General features: G+C 35.8%; 1 protein-coding gene across 2 annotated transcripts in view; it reads right to left on the bottom strand.

Annotated features, from left to right (window-relative positions):
• Positions 1-25,034, bottom strand: part of INTU (inturned planar cell polarity protein) — a 116,101-nt gene that overhangs the window by 64,280 nt on the left and 26,787 nt on the right. For both annotated transcript variants that reach the window (XM_033215204.1, XM_033215205.1), the window contains exons 3-6: positions 21,386-21,471; positions 15,195-15,398; positions 9,707-9,825; positions 4,272-4,361 (exon numbers count right to left, since the gene is read on the bottom strand). In XM_033215204.1, coding sequence (XP_033071095.1) covers positions 4,272-4,361; positions 9,707-9,825; positions 15,195-15,398; positions 21,386-21,471 — 499 coding nt within the window. The remainder of the gene's footprint in view (positions 1-4,271; positions 4,362-9,706; positions 9,826-15,194; positions 15,399-21,385; positions 21,472-25,034) is intronic.

Here is a 25,034-nt window from a genome sequence, read left to right as displayed (position 1 = left end):
GGAATGTGAAAAGTGTATGTGTCAACTCTGAGTAAAGCTGTATAAAATGGTCGCTTTCAATGACCATTGATCACTTTATTCTAGATTTAGTTCCAGCATGAATCTAACAGGGACTTTATAACACCATTTATTTGCAAATCATGTAACTCTTTCTAAAGTTCAGTTTCTTCATCTGTAAAATGAGGCCAATAGTCACCAAGCCCTTCTCAGATTGATTCTGAGGATTAAATGAAATTAATGCAAATAAACTAGTTTTTACAAGACCTGGGCCCACAAAAAGAAATGCTAAATTCTTGACACTTTTTAGTATTACCCACATATCAACTGGGCCTCCAAATCCTGTGACAAAAACATACTCTTAATTGAAATGGAGAATGGGAAGAAAGTAGGAGAAAGGAAATAAAGAAATGGACTTATATTTTCTCATTGAAGCCTTATAAGAATTTTATAAGGTAGCTCTTATTATTTCCATTATGCCAGTGAGTAAACAGAAGTCCAAGAAGTTACATAATTTCTGCAAGGGTAGAAAGGGAGCAGAGCCTGCTGGTGAGCACTCATCTTCTTAGACCCGAAGTTATTCTCTCACTACCCTACACTGTCCTCCTGGTTAGGTTTCCGCTATTCACTGCAGCCATCACGGGAATGTGATCTTCCCATCTGAAAACACATGTCCCTCGATCATGTGCCCCACCCTAAATTCTGTGGGACAGCACTTTTCTCACCCTGCTTATAAAAGGCACAGAGGTGAGGAGGGAAACACACAGTCTATGGCACTGAAATGGACGAGGAGAAAATCCCAGGGCTTTGAGTTCAATTACAAAGCACGTGCAAAATGTTGGTGATATGAAGACATGTAAGTTGACACTGAAGAGGTGCTTGTGCATGATCTCTCAATACTCTATTTCCAAGTTTGAATAAATGAGAATAATACTACCTATCTTTTAGTTATGTGAAATGAGATGGAAGAGGGAAAATAATCTGGAACAGAAGGTTGGTATGAGCATTTAAGAGAAGGGTAAAGAGATGGCTCAAGCTTACTTTTCAGTGGAAGCTCAGAAAAGAGAATAAAGGGGATCTTCAAATTAATTCTAACTTATCAAGCCAAGTTCTTTAGGATAGGAATGACATAAATATTTAGGGAAGATAGCCTCCCTTCCCCCACCCTGATTAATAAAAATTAAGAAACTGGCTAGAGCATACCTCATGTGGCACAACCTTGGTCCAGAGTTCAGCAGTGACAGTCCTTTGTTGGCTTCAAGATACAACCTCACCTGGAAACTGTCTCTGCTTAGCTGATTCGGCTGGTGTTATCAGAGTGTGGTTGAACAGCCTTTGCTCAGTTCCTTAGCCAGGTCTGCCTTTCCTCTCTCTAACTGCCTATGCTACCTTTATCTCAACGCTGTATTTTCTTTCTTCTCTTTTGCCTTTTGGGCTGATACAAAAGTCTTAAAGAGACATGTTTTACTCTGCTGCTACATCCTAAATCATCTCATTCTGGATGTTCTCCAATCTTTGTAAACCCAAAATTTATTTCTTTTCTTTTCTTTTCTTTTTTTTTTTTTTGAGACATTGTCTTGCTCTGTTACCCAGGCTGCAGTACAGTGGCAGCATCACAGCTAACTGCAACCTCCACCTCCAAGGCCCAAGCAATCCTCCCACCTCAGCCTCCCAAGTAGCTGGGACTACAGATGCATGCCACCGTGCCTGGCTAATTTTTGCATTTTCTGTAGAGACAGGGTTTCACCATGTTACCTATGCTGGTCTTGAACTCCTGAGCTCAAGAAATCCACCAGCCTTGGTCTCCCAAAGTGCTAGGAGGTGTGAGCCACTGCCTGGCTGTAGACCCATACTTTCTTTTTTTTTTTTTTTTTTTGAGACGGAGTCTTGCTCTGTCGCCCGGTCTGGAGTGCAGTGGCCGGATCTCAGCTCACTGCAAGCTCCGCCTCCCGGGTTCACGCCATTCTCCTGCCTCAGCCTCCCGAGTAGCTGGGACCACAGGCGCCCGCCACCTCGCCAGCTAGTTTTTTGTATTTTTAGTAGAGACGGGGTTTCACCGTGTTAGCCAGGATGATCTCGATCTCCTGACCTCGTGATCCGCCCGTCTCGGCCTCCCAAAGTGCTGGGATTACAGGCTTGAGCCACCGCGCCCGGCCTAGACCCATACTTTCTAAACAACTCTTTTGTTCCTCATAATCCAAACCCACAGGGCAGTCTCTGAGAAGGGTTCAGTATCCTATTTTAGACAGAAAAACACACATTTTTCTCTTGTGTGGCTGGTTAAAGAGTGCCCTCATCTAGTATATGTCACAGCACCATTATCCCCCATGTTAAAAGATTTGAACCCCACATTTATGATAGATTATATTTCTTTCTGTCCAAAATTAAAGTTACCTTCAAAACATAATCATTTTGATATTGTTCACTGTAGCCATCTTTGGAATTCCTGTTGTGATGGTAAAATAGGTCCACAAATTCTTTGATACGCTTCCCCTCAAGAAGTGAGACTTAATTCCTCTCCCCATGAGTGTGGGCTGAGCTTAGTAACTCAATTCTAACAAACAGAATGGTGGAAATGACAAATATTGTGGAAACGGCAGTGTATCACTTCTAAGGTTAAGACATAAAAGGTCTTGTAGCATACCCCTCTTTCTGTGTTTTGGCTTGCCACTTTGGAGGAAGCCAGTTGACATGTTATGAGGATACCCAAGCAGCTACAGAGAGGTCCACGTGGCAAGAAATTAGGCTTCCTATCAATGGCCATGTGTATAAGCCACTTTGGAAGCAGATTCTCCAGCTCCAGTTAAAGCCTTCAGATAAGTCTATCCCTGGCCAACACTGGATTGTAACCTCAAGAAAAGATCTTGAGGCAGAACTACCTGCTAGGTTACTCCTGAATTCCTGAACCACAAAAATACCTCTGTGTTAATAAGTGTTTACTATTTAAGTTTAAATTACCCCTATGTTTTGGGGAACGATTTGTTACACAGCAATAAAAAATGAATACACTGCTATATAATGAAGGAAATCTGGTTAACAAAATCATTAGTAATAAAAAATAGTCATATTCACGTTCAGATTGGCTAGATAATGCATCTTTCTGGTACATCTTTTTCTTTCTTGGGAAGCTTGAAGCAACACCAAGAGAAAATTTATCTCAACTGGTATTCTCTAAAGTTGTATCCATCACATATTATAGTATTTGCTTTGATATTTGATTCCTATTTTGTAGATCATATGCTATGATTCTACAGACCAAAGGGGAAAACTAAAATGTGTTTAATTACTTAATAAAAGTTGTCCGAATACCTTTTAAAGTAGGCAAAAGTCTAAATTACAAGTTTTAAAAACCATTGAACAGGAACATAACACTATTATAATAGTAGTTAAGTTCATCTCCTTGGGGCCATTCTCCATACTTGTAGTCTATTTCTCCCTTGATTTTCAATGTCCTATGACATTAGGGAATCAATGTTGTAAAAAGAATTCAGACAGACCCTCAATCAATTTCCAATCCTGCCTCTTGTTGACTATGCAAGCTTTGGCAAGTTATTGAACCCTCTTTTGATTTTACTTTCCTCATATACAAAATGGAGCCAGTAATCACTAAGTATGTCTGGAAGTGATTTTGAAGATTAAATGAGTTTAATAAATGTAAAGTTTATTAAATAATAAATTTAATATTTATTAAATATTAAATGCAGTCCCTGGAGCACAAGGTCAGTTTATTATAAATGTCAATCCTGCTTTTACCTCCAACTATTAAATGTATACTTCAAAATACTCACAAAAAAGTTAAGAGGGAGACCATGATAATATAAGATGTACCATTAGAGAAGTCACTTTAGAGTTACATATACCTTATTTTGTCAAAGATGCTCAAATTAGGGCAAAATACCCTTCTGCTGACCCTTAATTCTCCAAAATCTGGTCCAACAGTAAAAAACTGTAAATGTGCAAAATCCAAATCACAATATTGTAAAAAATTTTAGCAGAGACAGAGCTCATCTCTCAGCCACCTCTCTACTGACCACAAAAGAAGCAAGTGTATTGACAGCCCCACCCTTACGAACTGGCCCAGCTGAGGCTCCATGGCACCTTTCTGCATTATTCATACCAAATGAACACAGGTAACTATTTTAGTAGCGCAATAGATCTTTAAACTGTAAAACTGTTCAAGGAGTTTGTCTTTTGACAAAAATGTAATAATTTTAACAAAAGAAACGTAATATTATTTTGAAATGATTTTAAGGTAAGCAAAAACCTCAACTTACTCTTCAGAAGGCAGGCCAATTAGCAACAACTTGTCAGATTCTTTCCAATAAGCCACGTGAATTTGTTTTCCATTTAAAAGGAGGGATGAGCTAAGAAACAATAAATTCAAAATAAGATAAAAATATCTTTAAATATCATAAAATTGTAATTCATAAAAGATTGCATATGGTATGATTTAAGAACTGCATACTTAATAAGTAGATTCCTTTTCATATACCTGTCACACAAAAAACGCAAGGAATTATATGACAGTAAAAATATACTGCAACATATTAAAAAAAAAAAACAACAGAAAACTCTAGGCCAGGCTGGGTGTGGTGGCTCACACCTATGATCCCAGCACTTTGGGAGACCAAGGCAGGTGGATCTCTTGAGGTCACGAGTTCGAGAATAGCCTGGTCAATTGCAAAACCCTGTCTCTACTAAAAACACAAAAGACAGCCTGGTGTGGTGGTACATGCCTGTGATCCCGGCTACTCAGGAGGCTGAGGTACAAGAAGTGCTTCAACCTGGGAGGCAGAGGTTGCAGTGAGCCGAGATTGTGCCACTGCACTCCAGCCTAGGTGACACAGTGAGACTATGTCTCAAAAAGAGAAAAAAGAAAACTCTAGGCCAAACAAAAGTAGATCCATTATAGAAAAAAAAAAAAAAGTTGAAATTCTCTTGCTAACATTAAGCATAATATAAATTTTTTTTTCCAAAAGAAAGCTTCAAAACTGGGTGCAGTGGATCATACCTATAATCCCAGCACTTAAGGGAAGCTAAAGTGGGAAGATCACTTAAGCCCAGAAGTTTGAGACCACCCTGGGGAACAAAGTAAGACCCCATTTCTAAAAAAAATAATAATAATAAAAAAAATTAGCTGGGCATAGTGGAGCGGTCCTGTAGTCTTAGCTACTTGGGATGGGGACTGAGATGGGAGGATCACTTGAGGCTGGGAGGTCAAGGCTGTGGTGAGCCATGATTGCACTCCAGCATGGGTGACAAAGCGAGGCCCTGTCTCAATTAAAAAAAAAAAAAAAAAAGAAAGCTTCATCTCAGTTGGTTAATTTAACAAATATTTTGTGACTGCCTATTTATGAAGATGATTTGCTAAAGAAAGGAAGATGTAGTCCCAGCTGAGATGACAATCAGTATGGGACACAAATATATAAACATGTAACCAAAATGTAAGTCAGATTTAAATGTGTTCTCAAGGAAACTTTTGGGGTGATGAATATATTCATTGTGTTGATAGTTTCAGGGTATACACCTATGTGAAAACTAATCAAATTGTACATTTTACATATGTTCAGTTTACTTCATTATACTTCAGTGAAGTTTTAAAAATTTAAATATGTTCTAAAAAGAGATACAATAACGAACTACGATAATACAGAGAACTTTGTGTAGAATTTTAAATATAAATTATTAAATGAATTTTTCCACACAGAACATTACTTTTGTCTTAATACATTTTAGAAATGCATACACTTTTAGACAAATATTAGACTCTTGTAGTATACTAATATTACTATAGTTTAAAAAGTGTGTATGCAACAAAAGATACACACATTGCTAAGGAACCCCTAAAATAATTTTCATATTTATTACCTTCTCAAAAAAGTTTTTCTAGCTGTATTTACTGCTTTCCACATTTAACCCATATCTCATGGTTAATAACAAAATCTAAATATTAGGTAAAATAACATCTATTCTTTATAGCAGAAAAAACGAAGGCAAAAAAAAACAAAAAACAAAAAACAAAAAACAAAAAAACCAAAAAAAAACCCCAAAACACCACACAGAGAAACTTAAATTTTCTTTCTAATAAGACTATAAAGGAGGAATGCACACCTTATGCTAAATGAAATGCATCTCCTATGCTAAATGAAAGAAGCCAGTCACAAATAGCCACACATTATATGATTCCATTCATATGTAATGTCCAGAACAGGGATATCTATAGGAATGGAAAGTAGATTAGCAGTTGCCTAGGGGTTGGGCTGGCTGAGCTAAAGGGTATAGGATTTCTTTCTGAGGTGAGAAAAATGTTTTAAAATTGACTTTGATGAGGGTTGTGCATATCTGTGAATACACTAAAAAGCATTTACTTGTATACTTTAAAATTTATTATTTGTATATATTTAGGGGGTACAAGTACAGTTTTTTTTTTTTTTTTTTTTTTTTCTGAGGCGGAGTCTCGCTCTGTCGCCCGGACTGGAGTGCAGTGGCCAGATCTCAGCTCACTGCAAGCTCCGCCTCCCGGATTTACGCCATTCTCCTGCCTCAGCCTCCCGAGTAGCTGGGACTACAGGCGCCCGCCATCTCGCCCGGCTAGTTTTTGTATTTTTAGTAGAGACGGGGTTTCACCGTGTTAGCCAGGATGGTCTCGATCTCCTGACCTCGTGATCCGCCCGTCTCGGCCTCCCAAAGTGCTGGGATTACAGGCTTGAGCCACCGCACCCGGCCCAAGTACAGTTTTAATAGATGGATACTGCATGGTGGTGAAGTCTGGGCTTTTAGTGTAACCATCACCTGAGGAGTGTATATTATATATATCCATTAAGTAGTTTCTCATTTCTGACTCCCCTCCCGCCCTTCAAAATCTCCAGTGTCTGTTATTTTACACTCTGCGTCCATGTGAACACATTATTTAGCCCCCATTTATAAGTGAGAATATGTAATATTTGACTTTCTGTTTGAGTTGTGTCACTTAAGATAATGGCCTCCAGTTCTATCTACGTTGCAGCAAATGACATGATTTCATTCTCTGTTATTTATTCCATTTACTTATTTAACTTATTCCATTTATTTATTTGTTCTTTTTTATTTCATCATATATACATACACCACATTTTCTTTATCCAGTCATCTGTTGATGGATGCTTAGATTGATTCCATTATCTTTGCTATTGTGAATAGCACTCATAAATATATGAGTGCAGGTATCTTTTTGATATAATGATTTCTTTTCTTTGGGTATATACCCAGTCATGGGGTTACTGGATCAAATTGTAGCTCTATGTTTAGTTTTTTGAGAAATCTCCATACTGTTTTCTGTAGAGGCTGTATTCATTTACAATTCCACCAGCACTGTATAAGCATTCCCTTTTCTCTGCATCCTCACCAGCATCTGTTATTTTTTGACCTTTTAATAACAGCTATTCTGACTGGTGTAAGATGTTATCTCATTGTGCTTTTAATTTGCACTTCTCTGATGATTAGTGATAAGCACTTTTTCATATGCATGTTATCCATTTGTATGTCTTCTTTTAAAAAATGTCTGTTCATGTCCTTTGCCCACTTTTTAATGGGGTTATTGGTTGTTTTCTTGTTGAGTTCACTATATAGATTCTGGATATTAGTCACTTGGTGGATGTGCAATCTGCAAATATTTTCTCTCATTCTGAAGGCTATCTATTGACTCTGTACTATTTCTTTTGCTGTGTAGAAACTTTTCAGTTTAATAAGTCCTACTTATCTATTTTTTGGTTTCGTTGCATTTGCTTTTGAGGTCTTATTCATGAATTATTTGCCTAGGCCAATATCCAGAAGAGTTTTTCCTAGGTTTTCTTCTAGCATTTTTATAGTGTCAGGAATTACACTTAAGTCTTTAATCTAACTTGAGTTCATTTTTGTATATGGTGACAGACCCAGAGATTGGTTCAGTTTCATTCTTTTGCATATGGCTATCCAACTTTCCCAGCACCATTTATTGAACAGGGTATACTTTCCCCAGTGTATATTTTTGTCAACTTTGTCAAAGATCAATTGGCTATAGGCATGTGGCTTTATTTCTGTTTCCCTATTCTGTTCCATTGATCTATGTGTCTATTTTTATACCAGTACCATGCTGTTCTGGGTTACTATAGCCTTATAGTATAATTTGAAATCAGGTGATGTGATGCCTCTAAGTTTTGTTCTTTTTGCTGAGGACTGCTTTGGCTATTCAGGCTCTTTTTTGGTTCCATATCAATTTTAGGATTACACATGCACTTCAAATGGGTGAACTGTATCACTTATGTACTATATCTCAATAAAGATGTTTAAAAAATAAAAAGAGGCCTGCAATATGCTTTTATGAGCCCAAATTTATAAACTAAATAGAGCCTCCAGTACTACTGTATTGAAAATAAACTAACAGTTTGTTTACACAATATATTAAAGTCACATAGTTAAACATGACTTTCAATTAGTTAAAAAATAAAATTCTTCTTTCTATTGCCTTGTAGATTCTACCTCTTTTAAAATTATAGAAATGTCATTTCTACCTGAATATGGGGGGAAAAAAAGTTAAAGGCTAGAAAATCCAATTTGATATTTTCTCAGTATTATGGAGGCTGTTGAAATTTGAGATAAAATTTTTTTGTAAAGTCTAAAATTGTTGAATATTAAAGAAGAAAAATTGTTTATAATTCTTAGATTTATTTCATGGAAAAAACCACAAACCTAAAAGCTTTGAGCCTCTTCTTCCCATAAATTAACTATGGCATTTCAATGTCAGGGCTTAATAAATCAATGGAATGGGTATTTGACTCTATAATTGACTATATTAAGAGTTTTAAATATAAAATTATTTGACCTCAATTGGATGAATGATGCTCATCCATCACTGAGTATCTACGCTGATGATGAATGCATCTGTCCTATTTGTCTATTTTTGGTTTTGTTGCATTTGCTTTTGAGGTCTTAGTCATGAATTATTTGCCTAGACCAATGTACAGAAACATTTTTCCTAGGTTTTCCTCTAGCATTTTTATAGTGTCAAGTCTTACTTTTAAGCCTTTAACCTAAATCAAGTTAGATTAAAGGGACAAATGGGAGCTAAATAATGTGTACACATGGACATAGAGTGTGGAATAACAGACACTGGAGAGTTTTAAGGGTGGAAGGGTAGGAAAACTCACTGATTATGAATAGCCCTCCTAAAGGACATTCTGCATTTTTCTATCATTGTTGCAAGAACAGAGTATGTCCTAACTATATGACCAATTTTGGTGTTCAGTCATTCTTGCCAATTCTGTTTGCCACAAAGGTATTGCCTAGGAAGTTAACAATCAAGATAGAAACATGAAAAAGCTGAGATTCATAATTATGCCATGCTTAAAAGATACACCTTCATGAAGAAATAATAAATATAGACCCAACTGTTATTTAAAATGTGCCAAAACGCCCAGATCTACAGCTGTGTTGAGAATCTACACTTCAAATAGATGATTGTAGAAATAACTTAGATGAAGCAAAAATCTGCAGACATTCTGCAGATCTCGTTATCTATAATGTATAGATATGTACATGTATATACACAGATTATAGACTATCATGTATATAATACATATATTGTAGATACAAGTATACTTGTATAACAGATACTTGTTTCAGCATTTTATTTGTCAGGGTGAAATAAAAGAACTTGAAAAAAACAGAATTAAAGCCAAATAAAAATTATTACCTAGTAACTTGTGTCCCAGTTACGTTTTCCAGCATGTCACAGAGTGTGAGAAAAATCCCTCTCACACTTTTAAGTTTCTGAGATGCTTCAGACATTGGATAATGATAAAGAATTTCCTGCTGTTAAATGAAACAGATGATCAAACCACCCAATTTTCTAACCAGTACCTTTGTCAGGGAAAGTTCAAACTTTGTATTAAGAAAAGAACAAAAAATGAATCCTTTCAGCTTCAGTGGGAGTTTTGTTCAAACACAAGGGGAGAACTATGCTTGGAATTTTAACACATTAACTAGCATGTAAAATAATACACTTGAAAATAAGTTGGAGACTGCCAAAATTAGTCATAACAACAAATAATATACTAAGTAGGATACTAATTAATTTAAATTACAATTCATTTAAAATAGTTTCAAACTTTAATCTCTTTAATAATAATTTGTAATACTAATATTTTATTATATTTTGTTAATAGTATACAGTTATTCTCATCCCTGTGGTTACACAGCTACATAGGTACCACAAGTAACTATTAGGGGTCTTTAAATTTATTTACTTTTATACTACTTTTTTAAAAGACAATATTCAACATTTTTGGTGAAATCATTAAATCCAAGCCAAGACAGCAATTAAACTTACAAAGTGAGAATACAGAACTAAATTATAATATAGATAATAAGAAAAAAGTGTCACAATATTATAAAATCTTATCTGTCAAATTTGAAACACTGTGTATGCCACAAACTAATCTGAATTCAAACTTTAAAAGAGCATATTTTATTTTAAAACATGGAAAATACTAGATGTACAAGATAATTCACAAAATGCCTTATGTTTTTCTATTTTCAAGAAGAGCATGTCTCAGGAAACAGTTTTTATAAAATAAAATGACCAATTTCAAAATCAGGATGTGGACTGTCTTAATACTGTCATACAAAGAGATGAACCATTCTGTACCTAATTTTTTGTTGTTACTTAAAGCAACATTTATTTCTCTCACAAGGAAAATTAAAAGCAGGCAAAATGAAAATGTTAAGATAGAAACCATGAAGAATTCAGAGTGGCTTCCAGTTGCCCTGTTTAATGACTGTATCCATAAATATTAATATTGCCACTATTGAAAACTCAAGCTCCTTAAATAGCATCATATATTTTCTCTGGTTCACTATCTCTCTAAAGAGTATTACATATCTTGCTGTGGTCTCACTATACAATAAATAATTACATTATATAGTCTCCATGTAAGCACATTCAATATATGCAAATTGCTATAGAATATGCTGGTCAAATACACTCTGCCTAACAACTAAAATTTTATTGCAGTAATTCTAATGTAAAAAAGTTACAAAACATTATTTTATATCTAGAAATTAAGTTAAATATCAGTTAAGAGCTTCTGTTGTCTACTTAACAGATTTAAATCTTGGCCAATAAATAATTTTATTGTATTTAGCCAAAATACCATACACTACTTTAAACAAAAAAAACCCATATACTCTTTGAATAGTTTTTCGAAATCTCCAAGCTTATGGTCTTTACATTTTGAAATCTTGTAACTTAAAGAAGATAAGCTTTTATCAAATATGTAACTCACAGAAAACCTTGTGACAGGTAAAATGACCTTATGAGATTTTATTATAAATTAAGCCATACCAGTCAAAAAAGGTCATTTGAGAAGGTCTCTACTCCAATCATAAAAGCCTCACTATTAAAGACCTGGCAAGCTCTACGGTTCTTAACCAATTTAATTAGCTGCATTTTTAAGCACTTATTAGTAGCATGCATTTGCAGCAGCTTCCACTCTGTTCAATAAGAATAAAAGCCTCTCTTAATTACAGTGTTGATACAGGGCTGGCAACAGACAGAAACCTGTTCTTTTGAGAAACATCTACACACTTTCCCATGGAAAGAAAGGCAAGAATGACAAAAGGTCTTAGCAGTATCTTACTCCAAAATGACTTAGAAGATTCAGGATGTTATCGTCCCGGAAATTTGTTGTATGTTTTATATAACAAATGCTTAACTATTTCATTTGTTTTAAAAATATAAAGGATCAGTACTACACACAAGAAATCAGAATTATTAACTCTAGGTCTGTATGTATTTTTCAGAACACAGAAATAACAAAAATGTGTTTAAGTAAATTCCTTCTTTGCCATTTTGATTATTCACTAAATTTTGATATATGAAGCAACACAAGGAAATGAATCCTTTTGGATAAAATAGCTTTAGCATTGAGAACACAGACTCGAAGGATTTCAAAAAGAAAGAGATACAGATTAGTTAAAAACCTTTTAAATCTCACTTCTGTGGAAAGCATTATGTTTGACTAGATGCTCTGAGAGACCCTTTTGTTGTAAAACCAGATCCATGGCCAGAACATACTTGTCAAACTGCTGACATGCAAGAAGCAGAGAGGTTTCCAAGGACAACCTTCCAACCTCCTCCATTATTGCAGAGCAAGTTAGGGCCTCTGCTGGGAGTGTTGAGTGGTGGGCAGAAGGACAGAAGCAGGCCTGTCCTGAGGGCTGATTCCCATGACAGCTTCCGTCAGGACACTGAGTACTGGGCTAGGCACAAGGTAGGTGAGCTGAGCCTAGAACCACTTTGTTAAGACCATACCCTCAAGTAAGACTGAAATATCCTAGGTCAGTGGCAAAAGCAGAAGAAACAAATTATCTCTGGAGGACAGCATCCCCTCATTAGAACGACAAGACTCCCAAAGATAACATCAAGCAATAAGTTTAGTCAAAGATCCCCAAGGACATAAGAAGGCAAGCCATTGCAAGAGAAAACCTTGTGGCACGTGAGAATCCTCTCAGGACTAGAGCTTGTAGAATGGGCAGATACAGAATAGAGTATAGAGTCTACAAGTTTAGAGTTACAAAGATGAGCAAGCAACAAAAGACCACCAGGAATAACATGGCAGATTTGAAATGATGATTAAACACTTTTCAGAAACTTCTAAAAATAAATATGTAATTGTTTAAATACAAAACACAATGGAGAGATTAAACAACAGTTGGGGCATAGAAGAAGTAAAAAGCTGAACAAACACTAGAAAAGGCACATTCCTTACAAAGGAATGATAGACTGACAGTAGACTTCTTAAGAGCAATAATGGAGGTCAAAAGACAAAGGGATACTATCTTCAAATAGATTAGAGAAAATAACTATCTACCTAGGTGGCACAAGCAACTTACGTATTCACTTGATCTTCTTCCTGGCCACACAGGAAGGCTACATTTCTTACTTCCTTGCATATGGATAGACCATGTGACTAATTCTACCCAATGGAACATGAGCAGAAATGATGTTACTTCTTTCAAGTCAGGTCTCCAAAATGTCCCATGTGATACTGTATGCCTTCTCTCTTCTCTCATTGGTCAATTAGATGCAAAGGATCTAACAGAGGACTCCTAAGCCCTTGGGAATAATAGGAACACTAGAAGAAAGGCTGGAGTCACTGAGCCACATGACCAGGAATAGTTAAATGAAATGAGATCTAAACTTTCATCATGTTAAGCCACTGAGACATTAGGATTGTTTGTTATAGCAAGTAGCCTACCCAAATGAATACAATCTAGAATTATCAAGCTACCTTTCAAGAAGAGATAAAAGAAGCCATCATCAGATAAATAACAACAAAAAGAATTGATCACCAACACACTTTCACTAAAAAGACATGTTTAAAATATATGTTTTAGGAAGAAAATAATGATCCAATAAGGACAGTTTCCGATGTAAGAGGATGATGAATAAAGAAAATATGAGGCACAATTGTAAATTTAAGCTAGGTAAAGCTGTATGAAATATATAATATTTATATTAAAAACAAACATACAAATATATAATATGTAATTATATTTATACATTTTATAATACATCATTTATATATTGTATAATATATACTTAATTTATAAATTTTATGGTATATAAAATGTTATAATAAGTAGTAGTTATAATTATAGATGATGGAGAAAAGAGAGCACTAAAATATTGATGACAATAGCACATAAGTAAAGAGAAGGGTAACTGAAGCTAAGGTGTATTAAGGGGTTTGAGTTATTTGAAAAGGGGTTAAAATAGTGTTTCACTTTAGAATCTGTTAAGACAAATATCATGATAAAATTTTAGCTGTAATCATTTAAAAAACAGAAAGAGTATATAGCAAAAATAATGATACAAGCAACCAAAAATAGATAAGAAAAATACCACAGAAAAAGCAGTTCCAGTAGAAATTTTCAAAGAAGGTAGCAGAAATGAATTCAAATATATCAGTAATCTCTATAAATGGATCCACTGAGTTTGTTAGAAGAGAGAGACTGCCAGATTGGAAATAGGCTGTGTGTAAAAGACACGTCACATACATAAAGACACGGACTGAGAAAAAGAAAGAAAAAAATTCAAATACTTATAAAATAAAGCTGTATGATATTAAATATTATTTTTAAAATGTTAATGTTAAAAAAGGACTTTAAGACAGAAACAAACTAGGGTGGAGAGGATCATATCATGAGGTCAAAAAGTTCAGTTCTCCAGGAAGATTTAATAATTCTAAACAAAATTATCTCAAAATATATAAAGCATAAATATTTAGAACTGGAGGGAAAAATGGACAAATCCTCATCAGAGGGGGAGATTTCTATATCTTTCTTAATTATGAATAGGCAAAGCAGACAAGAAACCAATAAAAGATAAAACTTGAACAAAACAATTAACAGCCTCAAAACATTGATGTTGAAAGGTAACCTGGTATCAAAGAAAGGGCACAGAATTTGGAAACACTTCAGCTTAAATAGAAATTGTCAGTTACTAGCTATGTGAACTTAAACATTGTACTTATCTTTACTAGGATTATTTCCTTTACCTGCAAATAAAAATACCCAGTATCTGATATTATGCTAGACAAAAAGTAGGTGTTCAATAAACATTGAAAATGAATTTAAAAAATGTGTAAAACATAAAAACTATCGACAACCTATGTAAGAAAGTTAATGCTACATCCCCCTGCATTAAAAGCTATTAAGAGAAGGAGGGAATTGACTGTAACAGGGCACAGAGGAAAGTTTTTGAAGTGATAAAAATGTCCCATATCATGATTGTGATACTGCTTACAAAAGTATAATATATTTGTCAAAACTCATCAAATTGTACACTTAAAATTGTTGAATTTTATTATGTATACGTAATACTTCAATGAAACATATCAAAAAGAGCTAAAAAGACCTTAGCTTCTAAGTTAAAAGATACTGCAACAATACCTTCCTCTTTTTTCTTTTCCTACAGAAATAACTGAATAATTTGTTTTCATTTTAAAAATACTTGTGGTATGAAATATTCATATCTATAATAGAGTATTAGATACACAATTTTAAAGAAAAATAGTTAATTCATTTTTGTCTCTTCCTTAAATCAAATATACTCACTATTCACTGGGAATACAATAAAAGGTCCTTACTTTTTCCTTTGGACTTTTGAGGACACTCACCTCTTCCTTTGAGGTTTCTGAGTCGAGCTGTAGTGTGAGATACATAATGATATGAGGAGTGTTTAGGCTACTCTGCTGGATACCTTCAACCTCTTCTCCCCAGAGAAGCTTGACTAAATCACTTGTGTTCGACTGTGTCTTTTTCTGTCTTGGTTGGGATGTCTCCTTTTTCACAGCATATGCATTTTCAAATGTCAGTTTCACCTTTAAAAATTAAAACAATGTGTTGATTTTTCAACAAGGGAAAATCAGCTGCAATTTTCACAATGAAGGATCTGTGCATGCACATACACCCAGGTATGTACAGTATGTATAAGTCATCCCAGAGTGAGGACTCCTGATGGCTGAGGCTGCATATTCTTGTACCTTCAGCTCCTAAGACAGTGTCTGATACATATTACCACAAATATTTATTGAATAAGAATGTATAATGTTCTGTATAAAAATTCATTTAATCAAACATAATCATTGCAGTCTAAATTGTTGACTATAAAAATAAGACAGGCCATCAAAAACCAGAAATTAGTATGATCTGATAGTGCAAAAAGAATAACATCACAATATGAATGCTGACAGCACTGGCTCATCTGGGAAGATAGAAGGAAGAGATTCAGCATTAAGAGTGACTTCACACAACAGAGTTAACTCTCCTTTCAAATAAGGTGGTATTTCAAATATTCTTCTCTCAGACATTCTTTCTGGTTCTTTAAAACAAAGGCCAAGGAGAGTAAACGCTATCAACATGCTAGATCTTAAACCAACATGGCTCTAAGAAGATTATCAATTTTATCAAGACAGTTTTAATTTCATGGCCTGATGTTAAGACTGGTAAGCGTCCAGAATGTGGCCATTTACCACAGGTATGGAAAGGTAGCCTCCACTTCTCAATTACCTAATGGTCTGGTACTGGTCCGTGGCCTGGGGGTTGGGGACCCCTGGTGTAAGAGGATGTCCTTATTCTTAGGAGATACATGCCAAAGGACTTAGGGATGAAGTATTAAAATTACCTATCCTTGGAAAAGGAAATATTTGTCTAGATACCAATTGGTCAAAGATAACTCATTCATTTCAAAGAAGCACCAAAACTGGATAGCCACACATAGAAGAATGAAACTCTATCTCTCACTGTATACAAAAATTAACAAGATGGATTAAAGACTTAAATCTAAGACCTGAAACCATAACAATTCCAGAAGAAAACGTACTCGTTGGACACTGGCATAGGCAAAGAATTTATGACTAAGACTCCAAAAGCAAATGCAACAAAAATGAAAATAAATAAATGAGACCCAATTAAACTAAAAAGCTTTTGCACAGCAGAAGAAATAATCAACAGAGTAAACAACCTACAGGATGGGAGAAAATAGTTGTAAACTATGCATCTGACAAAAAACTAATATTCAGAATCTCTAAAGAACTCAAATAAATCAGCAAGAAAAAAGTAATCCCATTAAAAAGTGGGCAAATGACTTGAATAGACATTTCTCATAAGAAGATATACAAATGGTCAACAAACATGAAAAAATGCTCAACATGACTAATCATCAGGGAAATGCAAGTTAAAATAAAATGAGGTACCACCTTACCCCAACCAGAATGGACATTATTAAAAAGTCAGAAAACAATAGATGGAGCAGACGTGGTGAAAAGGGAACGCTTATGCCCTGCTGTTGGGAATGTAAATTAGTACAACCTCTATGGAAAACAGTATGAAGACTTCTAAAAGAACTAAAAGCAGATCTATTATTAGATCCAGCAACCCCGCTACTGGGTATCTACCCCAAATTCCTTTTTCTGGAATGAGGATTTAGAAGTACCCAAAAGAAAGTATATGGGAGCCTTTGGTGGTATTCTCTGGAAATGTGAGAACTCTTTGGGGGAATTCCTGAGTACAGATTTTGTGACAGATAGATGGGAGCTCTGAAGATTGTCCCCTGGCATTGGGCTTTAGGAAGGAGCTCTGAGTGAAGATGTGTGAGCAGTACGGAAGGGGAGAAATCAGATCAGAGGGAGCATGAGATGAGTCACATCCTAGGGCAGCAGGTGTCGCAGAGATGCAGCTGGAGTGTCTATGAGACTTTTGCATAAGCAGTGGTGACAAGAAAGTGGGTCCTCAGAGAAAGAAATGCATCTCAGAACAGGGAAGGCGTCTTTCCCAGCTGAGATTCTTATGGGTGGAGAGGTCAAAAGATAGGGTGCAATCTACCAAAAATAAAAAAGGGAAATTTTTAAGTCCACCAAAAATAGACTTAAAAATTCACTAATTTTCTTCAGGCAGCAGCAACAACCTCAAATTTATGACTGGTTTGCTATGCTTGGTGAAAAACAACATACTTGAAAACTACTGTTATACTTGGCAAACAACATCATTTCTTTTCTGTGGTGCAAGGATCTTTTTGTCTCACCACGACAAAAACTCTAACACACACCACCAAACCATCCATTAAAATTCCTTAAGGAACTATTTCAGCCACCATTCTTCTGATTTAAGTAAAGTTGGCTCCATAATACAAATAAAATTATACTTTAAAAAGACATTTTTAAAAGCTAACATGTTAAGTAGCTACAAATGTCAGGAAATCTGGTTGCCTTGATAAAATGGTAAAGGGTGAGACAGATAACCAAATTAAGAGTTAAGTGCTATTTTTAAAAACAGGTTGATATACATAAATATTAGGGATATTATGTGTTTTATAGGGAAAAACTTTTATTAAATGATACTTAATGTAAGTTAGTTTACATGAAGCTTCTTATAAAGGGCTTTCTCTTATTACTCGGTGAGACTTTAACCTGGTCAAGGTTCAGGATCCTTTGTGTCCTATGTCCCTCTTCTTTGTGCAGTTTGCCCAGCCTTTCCTCAGACCCAAGGAAGCACTCTCAATGACTCATCACTTCCAAAGTCTTGTCGCTTTGTCTTTTCTTTCTACTTGAGTCTTTAGCCTATCCTATTTAAAAAGCAATGTCTCTTCCAAACAAAGAAATCATCTACCAAACAAAGAAATCCTCTGATTCCCCTTTAGCTACCATCCTCTTCACAGATGGGACCTGGGGAGGCTGTCCAGAATTTCCAGCGGCTGCGGAAGCTGACCAGTCTCCCATCTCTACCTCAGTCTGCACTGTCTCTCCCATCATCTACACTGCTCTCTGCATGTCTCATCCTTTCCCTGTTGGCTAATAGCTGGCAGATGCTTTCAATACTCCTTAGTCAAAATTCTGAAGGAATTGAGTCTGACTGGCTTAGCAGATTATCTCTCCTCCATCCTCTTCTCTTCTTGGGCTACCTCACTGAGTGACTGAAGACAAAACTTGGAAGGCTTCTTGGACTTCTCTCTATCCTGTAGAAAGTATTGTCCTCTTTCCTTCCTCTCTATCTTAAATCTAATCTCCTCCTCCATCCCCAGTCAGCATGTTGCTCAGGCCTTTATCATCTCTCTTCTGGACTACTGCAAAACCAACCACCTGGTTTCCTGACCTCCAGTCTTGCATATGCCTCCCCGATCCAGAGTGAAATATTCCTAAAATGCAAATCTGATTTGCATGTAAGTCCTGCACTTTAAAATGTTGATGTAAATGGTTACTTCTGGGTTCTGAGAATAGATTTACAAATATCTAAAAAATGTTACTAGTTTGTTTTCTAATTTTTCCACAGTATATGTATCATTTCTGTGTAACAAGGAAATAATAAAAGTTAAAACATTCCACTCAAGAATCATCTCCTTTAAGAAGCCTTTGCCCCCTCCTTTAGGCCTAAGAACTACCTGAGAGAGAAGAGGCCAAGACTAATAATCTTCAGGCTGTTCTCCTAGAAAAGCAGTTAGGATCCTCCAAAGCTCTAAAAAAGCCAGCTATGGCCCAGAGCTAAATGAAATCAGTCTTCGTCTTCTGCAAAATTTGGACCCAAGCTCCCAGATAAAGACAGGGGAGGAGACGATGTACTACATGCATGATTATGTACCTGTTAAATAAATGAGAGCACAGAGCTGCAGAAACGGATCAGAGTCACAAAAGTCAGCAATTAGATGAGTATTTGCATCTTTGTTCTTGTCATTTAAATTTTTGAAAACCTCTTTTTAAAATCAACATTTTATTTTAGAAATTCTGAAACTACAGAAAAGTTGTAAGAAGAGTAGAGTGATCGCCCATAATCCCACATCTAATGGCACTATTGTTAACATTTTGTCACATTTGCTTCATTTTGTCTCTTCTCTCTGGTCTTCCTTTCCTTTCCTTCCATACTCCTCCTTTCTCTATATGTATTTTTAAGTTTCTTGGCTGAACCATTTGAAAATTATTTGCAGGTATTTTAATACATCGTCCCTAAGTACTTTAGCAGGTCCCTCCTAAGGATAAGGGCATCTTCTTACACCAGGGGTCGTCAACCTCAGGCCACGGACAGGTATCAGAACCATTAGGAATCAGGTGGGATAGCAGGAGGTGAGTGGCCAGTGAGTGAAGCTTCATCCATATTTACAGCCACTCCCCATCATTCACATTACCACCTGAGCTCTACCTCCTGTCACATCAGTGGTGACATTAGATTCTCCTAGGAGCACAAAACCTATTGGGAACTGTGCATGTGGGGGATCTAGGCTGTGCACTCCTTATGATAATCTAATGCGTGATAATCTCTCACTGTCTCCTGTCACCCCCAGATAGGACCGTCTAATTGCAGGAAGACAAGCTCAGGGTTCCCACTGATTCTACGTTATGGTGAGTTGTATAATTATTTCATAATAATAGAAATAAAGTATATAATAAATGTATACCTGACTACTCTTGCGTGTTTAAAAAGGATGGGTTAATTGTGGATGGAACTGGTCCAAAATATTTAAATCCTTATTTCTTTCTCTCCCTTTTTCTTCTGCTAAGTGTGCACAGCTGAATTTGCAAAGGTTAATTAAATATAAATATAATGTGATTCTACTGTAAACATAACTTTTTATATTTTTGAAGAAGAAGAGACATGATTGAACTCTGGTAATACTGGAAGCACACCTGCAACCAACATAAGAAGAAAAGGGGATCCCTCACTCAGGGATAATACATAGCACTTTATTTCTATTATTATTATAATACATTGTAATATATAATGAAATAATTATATAACTCACCATAATGTACAATCAGTGGGAACGTTGAATTTGTTTTCCTGCAACTAGATGGTCCCATCTGGGGGTGATGGGAGACAGTGACCAATCATCAGGCATTAGATTCTCATAAGGAGCATATAACCTAGATCCCTTTCTTGCATGCACAGTTCACAATAGGGTTCGTGCTCCTAGGAGAATCTAATGCCACTGCTGATCTAACAGGAGGTGGAGCTCAGACACTAATGTGAGCGATGGGGAGCAGCTGTAAATACAGATGAACCTTTGCTCGCTTGCCCACTGCTCACTTCCTGCTATGGAGTCCAGTTCCTAATAGGCCATGAACCACTACCAGTCCATGGCCCAGGATTTGGGGACCCCTGCTCTAACCCATATAAAGCATATCATCTTCCCTATGCCCTCAAAAAGAGAACACTAATTCCTGATGCTATCTAGAACAGAATATTCATGGTACACTCTGTTACCAAAAGGTATAGCACTCACAAAATAACCCTAATAACTGAAAAATGTCATTTACGATACACAGTGTCAATGTTTAGGGTATCAAAATGACTTTTTATACAATAAATTTATTTCTATCTACAAGGATTGAAAAATAATTCATTAAGTAGCCAAACAAAAGTCCAGGAGAAAAGCTTAATTAAATGACAAAAAAAAAATCAAGAAACTTGTATAATTTGTTTTTAAAATAAAATCACATTGGAAAAAAAACTTTATAGCAACAGTGATCTTAGTAAGTCAGAGAACAGAAAACTCCATGACTATTTAAAATGACTCTTCTAGGAACTAGATTGTCGTAAGCATATATGGTAGTTATAATGGGAAGTTTGTAATTATATATATTTTCATTACTGTTGCTGTTACTGCTTTACGTAGAATTTTATTTGCAGATATTTTTCTCTCTTTTTAGAATAATCTCCAAAAGCTAATAATATTAGCAAGAGCTAAATTTTCTTAAATAGCCAATTACCAATGTAACTCATCCATTATACATGATACTTTTCAGAAGCTTAAAAAGGAAAATAGTGCAGGATATATTTATTTTACGTAACATCATAAAATATAGAAAAAGAATGTCCATACCTGCATAGGTCCAGGAATGCAAGACAGAACTCTCTCGATGTTTTCAGTAGTAACATCAACATCATTCACAGCAACAAGGACATCACCTGAAACCAGAATAACAATAAAAGATAGTTTTATTAATATCCAAAAACGATAGAGGTCTAGAATTGGAACATTAAACAGCTACTCTGACCTCCTCAAAGTTCAGTGAGAAATGTGGCACAGACAAACACGAACTTGTCCAAGTTTATACAGCTCATTGGTGGCAGGGCTAATCTCCTAACTTTACTCCTCTTAATCTATGATACTGCCCATCATTACACCATAAATAATACAACCTATAAATATTTAAAAAGATAAATATTTTTATTCTTGATGCAATTGGGAGAATTATGTAAATCCAAAGAACAAATGGAAAATTTATAGCATGAACCAAATACTGTACTTGACAAAACTGAATCTAACCACTTAGACCCACAGTAAAAACAAAACAAAACAAAACAAAAAACAAAACAAAAAAAAAACCCAGCTGAAATTCTAATTAAATCCATGTGGCACATCATAACACAATATGCTATGGTATTCACTTCTGTTACTGATCTATGTCTACACACAGTTCTTTGCTTCAAAGGCCCCAACCATATCAAAATACACTGCATGTTTGGTAAAAAATTTCCTTTTCCATGTACTTAAAAAAATGTGTATGTTTTCCAAATCTGACAACAAAATAAAGATCAGTGTTGAAATGGAAACTTACTTTCAGAATATAATTAAAGATACTATCAAAATACCAGTGAGCTATATTATTAGAAATATAGACATACCAAAGATATTTTTCTCATCATTCCTAAATATATTATTAGGAAATTGATGAAATAATTCATATTCATCCATTCACTTACCAAATATTTACTGAGCACTTACTGTGTGCCAGGCACTGCTCTAAGCACTAGAGAAAAAGAACTGAACAAAGACAAAATCTCTACCCTCAGGGAGCTTAATAGTCTTTGGGGAAGATGGATAACAAACATGTATAAAGGTTGAGCACCCCAAATCCAAAAATTGAAAACCCAAAATGCTCCAAAATTCAAAATATTTTGAGCACCAACCTGACCCTCAAAGGAAATGTTCATTGGAGCATTTTGGATTTGGGATTATCAGACTTGGGATGTTCAACAGGTAAACATAATGCAATATTCCAAAAAAAAAAAAAAAAAAAAATCAGAAGCACTTCTGGTTCCAGGTATTTTGAATAAGGAGTACTCAACCTGTATATGTAGAATTGCACTGGTAGACAATTCTTCATGAGTCTCATGTTTCTGCACATCTTATAGGCCGAGGCATTGAGAGTCTTTGCTCTAGACTGTCTTTTCTTTTTCTTTTTTTTTAATTATTATACTTTAAGTTCTAGGGTACATGTGCACAACATGCAGGTTTGTTACATATGTATACATGTGCCGTGTTGGTGTGCTGCACCCATTAACTCGTCGTTTACATTAGATATATCTCCTAATGCTATCCCTCCCCTCACCCCCACCACTCCCCACAATAGGCCCCGGTATGTGATGTTCCCCTTCCTGTGTCCAAGTGATCCCATTGTTCAATTCCCACCTATGAGTGAGAACATGTGGTGTTTGGTTTTCTGTTCTTGTGACAGTTTGCTGAGAATGATGGTTTCCAGCTGCATCCATGTCCCTACAAAGGACACGAACTCATCCTTTTTATGGCTGCATAGTATTCCATGGTGTATATGTGCCACATTTTCTTAATCCAGTCTGTCACTGATGGACATTTGGGTTGATTCCAAGTCTTTGCTATTGTGAATAGTGCCACAGTAAACATACATGTGCATGTGTCTTTATAGCAGCATGATTTATAATCCTTTGGGTATATACCCAGGAATGGGATGGCTGGGTCAAATGGTATTTCCAGTTCTAGATCCTTGAGGAATCGCCACACTGTTTTCCACAATGGTTGAACTACTTTACAGTCCCACCAACAGTGTAAAAGTGTTCCTATTTCTCCACATCCTCTCTAGCACCTGTTGTTTCCTGACTTTTTAATGATCGCCATTCTAACTGGTGTGAGATGGTATCTCATTGTGGTTTTGATTTGCATTCCTCTGATGGCCAGTCATGATGAGCATTTTTTCATGTGTCTGTTGGCTGCATAAATGTCTTCTTTTGAGAAATGTCTGTTCATATCCTTTGCCCACTTTTTGATGGGGTTGTTTTCTCTTGTAAATTTGTTTGAGTTCTTTGTAGATTCTGGATATTAGCCCTTTGTCAGATGGGTAGATTGCAAAAATTTTCTCCTGTTCTGTAGGTTGCCTGTTCACTCTGATAGTAGTTTCTGTTGCTGTGCAGAAGCTCTTTAGCTTAATTAGATCCCATTTGTCAATTTTGGCTTTTGTTGCCATTGCTTTTGGTGTTTTAGACATGAAGTCCTTGTCCATGCCTATGTCCTGAATGGTATTAACTAGGTTTTCTTCTAGGGTTTTTATGGTATTAGGTCTAACATTTAAGTCTCTAATCCATCTTGAATTAATTTTCATATAAGGAGTAAGGAAAGGATCCAGTTTCAGCTTTCTACTTACGGCTAGCCAATTTTCCCAGCACCATTTATTAAATAGGGAATCCTTTCCCCATTTCTTGTTTTTGTCAGGTTTGTCAAAGATCAGATAGTGGCAGATGTGTGGTATTATTTCTGAGAGCTCTGTTCTGTTCCATTGGTCTGTATCTCTGTTTTGGTACCAGTACCATGCTGTTTTGGTTACTGTAGCCTTGTAGTATAGTTGGAAGTCAGGTAGCGTGATGCCTCCAGCTTTGTTCTTTTGGCTTAGAATTGATTTGGCAATGCGGGCTCCTTTTTGGTTCCATATGAACTTTAAAGTAGATTTTTTCCAGTTCTGTGAAGAAAGTCATTGGTAGCTTAATGGGGATGGCACTGAATCTATAAATTACCTTGGGGAGTATGGCCATTTTCACGATATTGATTCTTCCTATCCATGAGCATGGTATTTTCTTCCTTTTGTTTGTGTCCTCTTTGATTTCACTGAGCAGTGGTTTGTAGTTCTCCTTGAAGGGGTCCTTCACATCCCTTGTAAGTTGGATTCCTAGGTATTTTATTCTCTTTGAAGAAATTGTGAATGGGAGTTCATTCATGACTTGGATCTCTGTTTGTCTGTTATTGGTGCATAAGAATGCTTGTGATTTTTGCACATCGATTTTCTATCCTGAGACTTTGCTAAAGTTGCTTATCAGCTTAAGGAGATTTTGGGCTGAGATAATGGGGTTTTCTAAATATACAATCATGTCATCTGCAAACAGGGACAACTTGACATCTTCTTTTCCTAATTGAATACCCTTTATTTCTTTCTCTTGCCTGATTGCCCTAGCCAGAACTTCCAACACTATGTTGAATAGGAGTGGTGAGAGAGGGCATCCCTGTCTTGTGCCAGTTTTCAAAGGGAATGCTTCCAGTTTTTGCCCATTCAGTATGATATTAGCTGCGGGTTTGTCATAAATAGCTCTTATTATTTTGAGATACATTCCATCAATACCGAATTTATTGAGAGCTTTTAGCATGAAGGGCTGTTGAATTTTGTCAAAGGCCTTTTCTGCATCTATTGAGATAATCGTGTGGTTTTTGTCTTTGGTTCTGTTTA

The sequence above is a fragment of the Trachypithecus francoisi genome, unplaced genomic scaffold (assembly GCF_009764315.1).
Source record: "Trachypithecus francoisi isolate TF-2019V2 unplaced genomic scaffold, Tfra_2.0 Lachesis_group1, whole genome shotgun sequence".
Taxonomy (NCBI): Eukaryota; Metazoa; Chordata; class Mammalia; order Primates; family Cercopithecidae; genus Trachypithecus; species Trachypithecus francoisi.
Note: the sequence above shows the minus strand (reverse complement) of the source record. Positions and strands in the feature narration are given on the sequence as shown.